Below are 13090 nucleotides of genomic sequence, written 5' to 3'. Positions count from 1 at the left end.
CAACAAACCAAAGAAAACTAAAGACTGCAGGAATACTGCAAGAAGCTAGGTATGGAAGGAGGCAAGGAAGGAATCCCCTGTCAGTTTCAGAGGACACACTCCTCTGCCAACACCTCGATTTTAGACTTCTAGCCTCCAGACTGTGAAGCATTGCATTTCTGTTGTTTATGACTCCCACTTGGTGATACTTTGTTATGGTGGCTCTAGGAAACTGATACATATCTCACTAAACTAATTAGAAGAAATTTTGTTTGCTTTTCTAAATATCTTTCTTTTAGTTGCCAGTTTCTTCCTTTTACATTGGAGAAACAAAAACTAAATGCCTTGTATTATCCCAGTTCACTCTAGTCTATTTTCAGAAATTACCTTAGAAAAAACAGCATAATGTAAATGGTTCTTTTGTTTTCAAGAAATAAGTATAAAGTAAAAGGCCACATAGATAATAATTTCTCGTTGTGTGGTGGATGTATTTTAAGGATTATCACCAAATATTTAAATGCACGTTTAAAATATAAATTCCTATCAATTTGGCTTCAACAACTATCTGGTTTGATGATACTGCTACCCATCCATGGCTGTAACCTGATTAGTCACAGTACTTGCATGTGATGATTTTTCCAAAATGCCTCTCTAAATCATCTTTTCTCTAAATCTGGCTACTTCTTTAGTTCAAGATTTCAATGTCTCTTAATAGGCTCTTAACTGATTACTTTCCTCTAATTTTAACAGTCCTGATGAAACTGACATCCTTTTTGTTCCAGTGATGGCAAATGTCACATGTATCATAAAAACTATTATTGTTCGTTCTATGTGTTTTACATGGTCTAGTTCACTTAATCAGGAAGGAAAAGACGTGCTTAGAAAGATTAAATAACAGACTTAAGGTCATATATAAAGTAGCAAAGCTGAAATTCTGTTCCACTCCAAAATATTTAAACTTTTTACTATATCATAAAAGTCTCTTCATATAGGCCATTAGGAAAAAAAAAGTTATGCTTGTTGTCAGATAGCTTTTGAATGTTGCAGGTTCTTTATGACCTTGATTTTGATGATTTTTAAAAACCATTAGATATTGTTATGTTCAAACTATTAACAGACACTCAGTATTCAGGGAAGAATTCCTGAAAGCCTTAGGCCAATCCATCTCATTTTTAACTCAGTTGACATAATTTTTGGTGAACAGGATGCAAGTTAAAATTTCAGATAGTTGATAAGGGTTACCAAAGATAATACAATCACATATCAGAATCATTTTAACTACACTTGAACTTATACGTTAGCTAGTTGTGTATACACAATCAGTATGCACCAACTTGAAAAATTTAATTTTTATGATTATAAAACTTCAGGTAATTTTAAAACAGACAGAGATTTTATTTTAATTTTTTAAAACCTCTAACCTCTAACCTGTAGCCTCTTCATGACAATGGCTACAAAATTAGGTGTTAGAATGCTTCTTTAGATGTATCTGTGTACGTTTGCATGTGCATGTTTGTATGTATATGTTGATAGACTCAGCATAAAGGATTTGATGATCTAAAGTAATTTTTAGCTTCCTAGGAAGATGAGTACTCATAGGATGACCACAGCATTTATGAGTCAGAGAGATCTTTGAGATGGAAAGGATGTGGAGGGCATCATTAACAAAGATGCTGGACAAACAGGCATAGTATGGGACTTCTGCTGATAAATAGGGGCAGATGGTCACCCTAAATATGCACAAAATTGATATAGCAATAAGTTAAAGAAAAGGGGGATGAGAAGAGTATTTAAAATATTTTTTACTGAGAAATGGCAAGGAATTACTTGAGTGGCAATGAATTCAACCCCATATCATTCACTCTAGAACTCTTCAGGTATGTTATGAAAATCTATGTGTATTTTCTTGAAAAATGTCTCTCACAACCAAGTACATCAAAATACTGTAGCACCTTCTATCTGATAAACCCACTTCTCATAGGGAAGCGGGTGATTCTGGTGATAGCCACCACTAAGTCAGAGAAACAGCACGTGAGTCCATCTTTGGACTTTGGTTTCTCAGGATAGGCACAAAATGAACAAGTCTTGTTTTTCTTTTTCTCTAATTCAAACAGTAGCACAATGGGGAGCTATTAGGCATCGCTGATAATACTTAATAAAGCTAATACTCATTTTGCATAGTCACCTGTAACTCAATTCAGGTGGCATATTTACAAAGCATTGCCCAGAAACACAGCAACGAAAATGTAATGGTTTCTTTTGTAGTATCTAGGGTCATTATCAGCTTCAATTGTTTCATCTTCATCTTTATATAACTGCTAAAATTTCTAATTCTGCCAATAGTCAAGCCTTTTAAAGAAGTACACACTAACATAATTCGCCCATTTGAAAAAGAATACTATATACTACCTTTCAAGTGAGGGCTGTGTACGTGCATTCTTTGCAGATGTAGATTTATCGGAACAAATTCTAACGTTTTCTCTCCTTTGCTGCTGCTTGATTTGAAAGAGGACCCTAGGTGGAAAAAAAAAATTAAACATCATTAGTAAATAAATAGTGTGTGTGTGTTGAAAAGTACATTTGACATAGAAAAATGTTATAAGAATTTCAGAAAGAAAAACATATTCTGTATGAGTTGCTCTTCTTCTCAGAAATTTAATTAAAAAAAATTCTCAGTTATCCCTGTAATGATACCATGAGGTAAAATAGTGCAATTTTTTCTTCTTTGTTTTTCATGCCAAGATGGTAGAGTCAGAAATAAAAGTTTTCTGCTTTTTTTTAAATTAAATCTTGACTTTTCTATGTCCATAACAACAGTATTTATTATTGTTTTCACATAACATACATGAAATTCATTTCAGTTTGAATATGTAAAGTCATTGATTTCACACCTGTTTCCTTGCTGAGTTCTGTCAGAATGTCTTGGTACATATTCACCATTTGATCACAGTGAGTAAGGACATTTTTTCGTAGATTGTCCCAGTGTGGAGAAAGCTCACCAAGTTCTTTTAGCTCCTGGTTTCTGTTAAGAATGAAAAAGAAGAGAAAATATTTATTTCGATCTTAAACCCACAGACACAAAATGCTTAATCAGGGTTGCCAAACTAACTGCTTCACCATCCCTTTCAGGAAAGCTCTGTGCTTATTAGGAAAAAAACCTGTTTTAACACAAAGGAAGAAGTGACTAGGTTAGGCCACACAAACATCAAAAGTCCTGTATGTCAAAGAGCAAAAAAAAAGTTTAAATTTATTGATAAAAATTGCACAAAGATGGCAAAGATTTATTATCCTTAATATAAATAGAGGCCATTCAGTTAAAACAAAACAAAACAAAACACTAAACCTCAATAGAGAGATAGCTAAGTTCTAGGCTTTGACTATCCCAAATGAAATAAGTTGGAAAGGGTTATCTGACTGTGAAGGAAACACAAGCTAATCACGTAATCTAGTTTATATATAATATAGCTGTAATCTTTCTAAAGCCCATAAATAGTATGATCAGGTATGATTTTATTGGTCTCAATTTCTCCTGAGGACAATTTAAGTAAATACTCTATGCCTATATTTTGTCCCTTCTTTATCAAAAGAAGAGCTAATCAAGATCTAGGTTTTAATTATTAACTTTAATTCTCTACCCTTAAGCCATGTTAATTTAAGTCATCAGAATGCCTTTTTAAATTATAATGATAAATGGTTTAATATGCTTTTTGGTTAGATTTCTCATTCATTTCTATAACCTTTTACCAACAACATTTTCATGAGGCAGTTTAACCAGCAGTAATGAAACTTCTTTGCTATTTTGGCTGTGAAACATGCTAAATACCAAGCTAATAAATTCAGAAGATGTAGAATCCTTAACATCCTGTTAAATTCAAGAATAATAGATGGTGTGCAAAAATGTGACGTGCTTTCAAATGCTTGTAGCTGCCTTTGTTTGGTTTCAACGGGAATGCGATATAGTATTGCTGCATCTTCCATCTGAGGTCTTCACAATTTTTGTGAACATTGATTTCATTCTCAACTTTTCCATAGATTAAGTTGCATCAGACAACATTCATGGAAGTAACTAATCAATGGACAATGGGAGTAAAGGAAATTCATGACCAAAGGGTGGTTAGGAGAGAAGGTTGAAGAGTTGGGAAGTCAAGTTCTCTGTGTGGACTCAGATGGCAGGGTATTCAAATTCAGGACAAAACAACAACAACCAAAACAAACAGATAATTCCAAAAGCTGGAGATATCAAGTCTAGAAAAATCTGGGCAATTAGGTCAAATCTGAGGTAGAGAACAAATGTGATATGTCAACTTAATATGTAAGATTTTGGGTTTTACCTTCAATATATGGTTATAATAGAAATCTTAACTAGGTATTACTGTTTAACACTAATAAACGCACCATGGGTTTACAATTTATGTTGTCTCTGAATTCCTATCAGAAATAATAATTATAAGGGAGGTGGCGATGGAGGGGACGGTAAGAGTGAAGCCCCTGACTATGGTGTGGAATATTGGGGTGGGGTACACCTCCCTGCCCAAGAGGAGTCCGACAAAGTGTGATCAGAAAATCTTAGCGTTCTGTAGGGAGTGACTTGAAGGAAGCCGGGAGGAATCTATAAACTGGGATTTAAAATTCATTACACTCCTCCAATATGTCAAAACTTACATACAGGAATAACTAGACGAAACCTGGCATTCACTGCTTTTTTGTTCTAAGAGAGGACATTAAACAGATACACATTCTGAAAGGGACAAACAAACAACATAAGGTTTCTCTGCATTAAAAAAGTTCAGGGACTTCCCTGGTGGTTCAGTGGTTAAGACTTTACCTTCCAATGCAGGGGGTGCGGGTTTGATCCCTAGTCGGGGAGCTATGATCCCACATGTCTTGCAGCCAAAAAACCAAAGCATAAAACAGAAGGAATATTGTAACAAATTCAACAAAGACTTTAAAAATGGTCCACATCAAAAAAAAAAATCTTTTTTAAAAAAAGTTCAAATATAGGAGAACTATAGAATAAAGGTATAATAAACTAGAGTAATGAAAAGGGTGTAAAACAAAATGGGGCAGAGTAAGAAAGTAAGTTTTTAGAAAATGAAAGAAATTAATGACATTAATACATTAAAATAGAGAAGATAATTGGCTGCAGCAAAATCAGTAAACTTTTCAATCAGGAAGGCTAGGGCTGCTTGTATGATATTTTGATTTGTCACTCAGTAAACAAAAACTTTAGCATCTAAGAGCCTTGTTTTATATCTCCATCCAGGTTCTCTGGAAGGCAGGGCCTGAGATCAAGCAATCTCAGGTCAGTCAGAGGGACGTAAGAAGGGAAGTGCTGAAGGGAAAAAGAGAAAACAGGCATAACATCGTTCATTATCAAGCTGGGCAGAACTTCACAAGAAAACACAGCTGGTTAGGTGGCCATGTGGAATGACTCCAGAAAAGTCATACGGAATCTCTGCACCTTGGGACAGATTGTTAGATGGAGGAAAATGCATTTATATGCCAGTTCCTTACCATCTACTCTATTTCACTGGTAAAGAGTCATCCGATGGGACTTTAGCTCCTCTGTACTTCTAGTTATGCAATCTGTCTCCTCCAGGCAGCCACTGGGGGTGCAATATTCCAGTGGAGACAGGAATTTCCTGGGTCTGGTAAAATATAGGTGCCAAATCCACTCTGGATATTTCCATGGCAGATGTCATTGGGTGCATGATAATGGCTGGTCTTCATCTTCGGGGAGACTGATAAGCTGGTGGCATCAGGAGATAAGGTGACAATGGTGGCACCAGTTGGGGTTCTCCATTGAGCAAGTGGTCAAAAGTTGAAGACACGTTCCAGTTAAGCCAGCACAGAAAAGCACATAAACTGAGCCCAGGAGGGGCTCTCCATTGAGCAGGTGGTCAAAACCTGAAGACGTGTTGGGGGTGAGCGGGCATAGGAAAGCACAAAAACGGGGCCCGGGACAGGCAACTTCTTGCACAATTCTGATCCATTTATGAAATCCAGATAGCATATAAGACAACATTCTTCATCTTCTGCAAGAGGGAAGTTCAAGTACAATCCTTCAAAGTGATGGCCAGTTGCAACTTCCCAAAGATTTAAAGAGAAGCAGCGAACCAAGCACAATAGTCAATACTCCAGCTGATGTTGGGGGTCTTAACTGGTGATATTCATCATTCTACCACTCATTTCAAGTTTGCCTCATACTCCATTGACATTTCTGGAGTGCTGCCTTGTGAGGTCACCTAGACCTTAATCTGAAGACATTAGGCTCTTAGCTTCCTTGCTTTTATGGAATTTTAGTTGTGGCAATTTCCCATGCACTTCTGGCCATGGAACACCTCTGAGTTCTAGATATATTTCTCTTTGCTCAGCAGCCCTATTTCCCCATGGTTCATGAGCACAGTATCTCTTACTATCTTTGCTGGTCCATTTAGTTAGGAATGTATGATAGTCAGATCACACATGAAATCAACCACAACTTCCAGTTAAGTGGGACGCTTAATGGGTCCCCTGACAGAACGCCTCTCCCCATACTCCAAGAACCAGGATTCTAACTGGCAAAGTCTAAGGCTGTAGGGAAAGAAAGCGCAGATCCCCAAAAGTGGGGCACTGTGATTGATTATAAGGGCTAACTCTTTCTTCTAGAGGTGGTTATTTTAGCTATAGCGGGCACAACATCCTACACCAGCTGTTGGTTTAGCATATAAACTTCATCCTGGAGGATAGTACCCCAACCCTAAGTTTTTTTACCCAAGCTGGTACCTTAGCTGAGTCTTTCATGGTTAATATTATTCCACTGTTCTATCAGGTCTGTGGCTTTTGGGTGGAGGGGCATGCAGTGATTACAAACTCATGTCGCACCTCATTTTACGTAGCACTTGTCCTTTGGTTGGAGCAATGTTATGTGGGACACCAGATCATTCTGTAAGCCATCAGATGGGGGTGCCAGCAGTGGCACTGTGAGCAGAAAAGGGAAACACATACTCAGACTATGTTTCATGTCCCCAGGATAAACTGCTGCCCTTTCCAAGGTCAAAGGGATGCAACGTAATTGACCTGCCACCAAATAGCTGCTGGGTCTCCCCCAAGGAATGGTACCATATTTGTGTCCATTGTCAACCTATTTCTGGCATTTAACATTTAGCAGTGACAGTAGCTATATCAGCCTTGGAGAGGGAGGCCACGCCTTTAGGTCCATGTATAACCCCTGTGTCTGCTGCCAAGGCCATTCTCTTCATGGGTCTATTTCACAAACTCTGGAGTGTCCTAGAAAGGAGTCTGGCTAATCCATGGGCAGGTGATAATGTTCTCTGGTCATAAAGAGTATTTGCTTTCTGATGGGCATGGCTCAGGCATACTTGTGCTCACTCCTGTAAGCCCATCTACATACCCTTGCCCATACTCCTTGAATCCAATCTTCTAGTCTTATTTCTTCCAGGCCCGTGAAGCCATTCACTTTGCTATACTTGATATATATCCATACCTCAGGCCATCACTCCCTCCAAATGATTAACAATCATACTGTTTCTCAGATCTCCCCACTGGATGGATTTTCTTCATCATTGACCTTAAGGTCCACCTAACACATCAGGCTAACCCATTTTTTTAAAAAGTTTGAGTGTTTTCTTCCTCCATGAGTTAATCAGAATGTGAGAGAAGCATCATAAGATAGAGGTACTAACATGAGGTCAGTAACATGAGACTCTGGAACAGCTCTTTATGATATATGCTCATACCTCCTGGATCTGCTTAAGCCCAGTTCTGAATGTATCACTCCCACCACACGATACATTACTTCTACATCATACAATGGGATCACAGTAGTACCCAGTTCACAATGGGCAGCTCTAGGCCCAGAGTCATTCTGTGTCCCATCATCTGGGGTTTAGTCTCTAACTAGGGCCCAGTATCACACTGGGATGGTGCAGGAACCACCGGTACATTTCAGAACCCTAAAGGTCTGCACTGAAACAATCCTACCTGAATTTGCTGAAGCCTCCACAGGGCAGCATTATTTCTCACCATGGATACGTTCAGGCCCATTGTTCAATCTCATGTACCCAAGGGCTGGCAACACAGTTAGGAACTTTGGAAATGTTTCTCTTCCTTGGGCTCTATTTGACACACTCTGCTTCTCCATTAATGGTTATATATATACACACATATATATATATACACTATATTTTTGATAAATATGATATATATGACTTTCATATGTATTTATGACATATATATGACTTTTATATACATAAAGTCTGAATGGTATATGCATCAGAAATATAGTTCAAATCACAGCAATTATTTATGTACATAGATGAAGAAGGTCTTTTTTGTGTATGTATATGTATGTGCTATAGTCATGATTTCCCCCATTATTTGTCATTGAACCAACATATGTTAGAGGTGGAGCAACCATATGTGCCAGTTTACACCTGTTACTCCATTGTAATTACCAGCATCTCTTTCATTGGCAAAATATCCCTTTAACTGACCCAAGTTTTAGGATATCAGAATTAATATATCCTTTTTGATATAGTAAAAGAAAAGAACAACTACAAACTCACAGAATGCCATGGCTGGAAGGAAATGTAGGAAACAATTTGAAACCTCTTGCTTCACAGATGGAAGCATCTAAATAAAACTACTTGTTAATCTCAGAGTCACTAGAAAACTATAAGCCTTTTAGACTATAATTCTATACCAACTCTTTCCTCACCTCATATGATTCTCCACTGTAAGAACAAAGACATACAAGACAAATTAACAAAATTACAAACAATAAACACAGTGCCTTGTTTATGAACGTACTCAATGAACATATATGAAGGGGTGTAGAATCTGGAGCTATTGACTTCTAGAATCACATTTATAAACTTTCATGTACTTTTAACATTAAACCTGAACAAAGGGTAAGTTATAAGTTGAGATTTTTTACTTCTGTATCTTTCAGTTCAAATGGCATGGCTACTAGGTATGCAGTAATAATCTCTAAAATATGTTCAAGTGCATAGTGGTGTCTAGCATTCTGAGACTCATAGATAATGGCCTCTGTGGTCCAGTCTGCATGTTGCCGCTTTTATCTAAACAGAAATCTGGCATCAACATTATAATTAAACAGTTACACATCTTTACTAAACCTTTGGTATGAATGGAAAAAGTGATGAGCTGTGTAAATGCATTTTTAATCCATAGAAAATATTTTTTAAAACACTCCGCTATCTATTAACATTATCATTTTACTCACAGTAACAACAGCTTCTGCTTTCAAAAGCTGTCTGCTTCAGTTGCTACCTTACAACAATGACAATGAATATTTCTTTCTGGAAAATCCACTGCCCTGCTAAACACACACAATCTCTTATGAATTCCCTACCTTACTCTCACTAAAGTTCTATTTTTAAAACAAATTTTCTACCTTGTCTCTAACTCTTTCCAATTCTCCAAGACTCCAATAGGTAGGCACAGGAAGTTGAAAAAAAAAGACTGAATATTCAAATACTAGTAAGCTTAAGCCGCTTACACATTAAAGTTCTTTTGGCACTTACTGTCATCCATCCACTTTCACTTTGCTACCTACAAAAATAAAAGGCAAATCATATAAAATATGTCTCCAAAGGAGACAGGTGATTGCTAAGGCCTACTTGAGAAATACCTAATGCTCTATGGTTCTTGACATTTCAACTGTAAAGATTGACATTCTTGATACTTGATGAAATATTCATACAGATCTCTGGAAATAACCTGATGGTGCACTTTTTGCCTATATGGTTTGTTTCATCTTACCTTGTTTAAATATTTCAAAAATACAGGCTTTTCTCTTTAGGAAAATTGCAAGTTCCTGGAGGTTATTATGACCCTCTGAACCTTCCATAATATGAAACACATTACTAAGTATAACATGTTTGAAACACAGACTATTAAATAACATGAAGAGAAAAATGAGACAAAAAACAAACAAACAAAAAACCCAAATGACTCTTGAAGAGTAAAAAGAAATAACTGAACACAAAATGAGCCATAGAGAAACTGAAAGGGAAATAGCCAAAGCTGCTTCACAGCTTTCATATATAATGCATGAAACACTGGAAAGATTATTAAATAGGTAAATGTTTTTTAAATTTTATTACTTACACCCCTGGGGCTGTCATGGCTAGAAGGACAGGGAGGGTGCTGGGAAACAGGGAAACCAAGTAAGCAAACTGGCATCTGGCCCTTTTCCTTACTCCAGCCATCCACCTGCTCTAACTGAATCTCCCTAATTCATACTGGAATTCTCTGTACAGAGCTGAAAACAGCTTCTACTGCTGAAAAATAAAGCTGGGTTTAAGACTACCAAAATAGAACCTAGTTCAAAGAGGAAAAAGTTTAGCATCTACTTAAAGCCTCTATTTAAAAGTAGTTTCAAAGCCTGATGATGATGTATTCAAGGAGGGGAATTCCAACATGGGGAAAACTTTGCTCTGAGTCTGTGAGTTACAGAGACTTGTCTTGTTTATCGTCTTGTCCTACCACAGTCCTTTCTCCATAGAAAGTGTTCCATGTAGGCCTGTTAACTGAATGAAAGATTTGCTTGAAGACTGTAATTCTTAGATTTTCCTGAAATTTGAGATAAAGTCAAAATATAAGCTAACCCCAAAGTAGAATGCTGAGCTCTGCCCCAGTTAAAATGCATACATGCAATACATAAATGAGTCACTGATGAGACTTCTAACCTTATATGGTTGAGATCTGTAACCCTAGTTTGGTTATGTTTTCCTCAAGGATAGAGAAAGATTTGAAATGTACCTTCATATGGCATCTCTTACTGTGATGGTTAATTTTATGTGTCAACTTAGCTAGACCACAGGGTGTCAGATATTTGGTCCAATGTGATTGCTGGTGTTTCTATAAGGGTGTTTTGGATGAGATTAACATTTAAATCTATAGACTGAGTAAAGCAGATTGTCCTCCCTACTTTGGGTGGGCTTCATCCAATCAGTTGAAGGCCTGAATAGAGCAAAAAGGCTGACCATCTCCTGACCAAAAGAGAACTCCTCCTGCCAGGCTGACTTTGAGCTGGGACACTGGCTTTTCCTGGGTCTCAAGCCTGCTGGCCTTTGGACTAAAACTACACCATAATCTTTCCTAGGTCTCCAGCTTGCTGACTCACCCTGAAGACCTAAGGATGAGTACACACACACACACACACACACCTTACTAGTTCTGTTTCTCTAGAGAATTCTGAGTAATACACTAACTATGTAGAGATTCCATCAGAAAGCTTTCTTTCTGCTTGGTGTAAAAGAAGCTGGGGGTGGTGGTGAGATGGAAACATCTAGAATATAGTTTAAGCTCTTTCATGAACTTTTATCCCTCCCACTACATTTTACAAATACTCTGACTTCTTCAAAAGGAAAATAACCACAAAAATGCTCAGCTTGTCTAAGGGATATACACAAGAAATCTCTAGTCTTGAGGCCAAAGTGCCACCTGTGAGCACCTATCTTATTAGAAGTGTAAACCCAGAATAATCAACTTTAAAAAATCTGGTTATGTGAATTAAAAAATTCCTGAAATTAGGAAAAGTAATTATTGTAAGAAAGAGTGCCCAAGAGTAACAGTTAATTCATTTACAAGAAGGAAGTAAGACCAAATAGCCTGATAAAAATTTATTTACCAAAGGATACAGACCAGTAAGAAAGACATTAAAATGTTATTTGAAATTGTTATTATCTAAGCAAATGGAAATATTTTCCTACAATGGGCTGTACAATACCATTTTGTAGAATAAAAATGGCTACACAATTTAAATAGAGTCTTTTGGTAGTTATCACACTCTAAAACTACATGTGGGTGTACATGGGTGGCAAGTTTAAGAGCCAAATGGCTTTCATTCATTAAGCAAAATTAGACCTTAAAACAAACCTGAAAGAAGCCATAAAAATTTATCCATTAGGAAAAACAATTAAATATGAAATAGTCAATGAAGTGTAGACTCCATAAATGACTGGCGGGTGGCTTCATTTCATAAAGTGGCTGGGTGACACCATAAAACTGAACAAAGTTCAACTACATGTCAAGTTTCACAGTATTTTCAACCTACAATTCAAACTGTCTGTGCTTTAACCCGTAGAGGGATAAAAACTGCATCCATAAATCACAGGCTTTTTTAAAATGCATTTTTGTAAATGACAACGTGGGTAATGTTGCAATCCACGAGCCACTATTTCACTGGAAAAAGTGACTGGATATTCTGAGTAGTCATTCACTCTGATTTTCATGTAACATTAAAATAAGCGGCTGTTGTACTATACACTCAAGGTTCCAAGTTTATATGCAAAGACTAAGCATTGGAACACGGTAACTACAGGAATTAGTTGTAATCACAGAATCTGTGTGTATCTGATAAACAGCCAGATTCTATAATTTAATTTTAGGTAGCTGCATTAGAAAAAAAATGAGAAATGATAAGTATGTCTTATTCCATCCTGAGAGTCTATTTGCTGCTCCTGATAAAGGTGATTTGGTGTTTATTTACTTCCACATAACATCTTCTTTACCCTTCAAAGTTTGTCAAACATGGTCATTTATTGTTTTAATATGTTAAAGCTCAGTGTTTCATTTATGCTTAAAATGGTGGCGTGTTCATATGAAGTTTCTCCTAAATCCACATATACTAATATATGTCTTTTTATTTTGGGTAGCCATGAAAATTACTCACTGTACCTGAAAGGCTACTAAAGCAAGAACATATGCTCACACTGTTACCATTTTTCATTATTCATGCCCATACTTTTAGAAAGTGCAAACGTTTGTGAGTATCACCCCTTTGAATTCTCACTCCTGCATCTGGAGTGCAGATATCACCCAGTTCAGTTTCATAGGTAGACAGAATTCAAGAAGCTCTCAAAGTGCTGGCAGTAGAGCTCTTTGGGGAACACCGTAAGGCTTTCCAGATATTCAAGGTTACTTTTGTATAGAATGTGTCTCTTTTCTTATTCTTAAAACACTCCTCAGATATAATTGTCCCAGAGCCCGACTAAACAAAATAAAAAATTCAGTCTCACTAGGCACATTTCAAGTGCTCGATAGTTACATGGCTATCAGAGTAGGCAGTGCAGTATAGAAC

At 36.9% G+C, this 13090-nt stretch overlaps 1 protein-coding gene across 9 annotated transcripts in view; it reads right to left on the bottom strand.

Moving 5' to 3' along the window:
- Positions 1-13090, bottom strand: part of INPP4B (inositol polyphosphate-4-phosphatase type II B) — a gene marked incomplete at both ends in the record, with an annotated part of 346425 nt that overhangs the window by 160793 nt on the left and 172542 nt on the right. For all 9 annotated transcript variants that reach the window (XM_079705832.1, XM_079705833.1, XM_079705837.1 and 6 more), the window contains 2 exons: positions 2389-2493; positions 2871-3001. In XM_079705832.1, coding sequence (XP_079561958.1) covers positions 2389-2493; positions 2871-3001 — 236 coding nt within the window. The remainder of the gene's footprint in view (positions 1-2388; positions 2494-2870; positions 3002-13090) is intronic.

The sequence above is a fragment of the Hyperoodon ampullatus genome, assembly GCF_949752795.1.
Source record: "Hyperoodon ampullatus genome assembly, chromosome: 1".
NCBI lineage: Eukaryota > Metazoa > Chordata > Mammalia > Artiodactyla > Ziphiidae > Hyperoodon > Hyperoodon ampullatus.
This window is presented reverse-complemented; position numbering and strand designations above follow the sequence as displayed.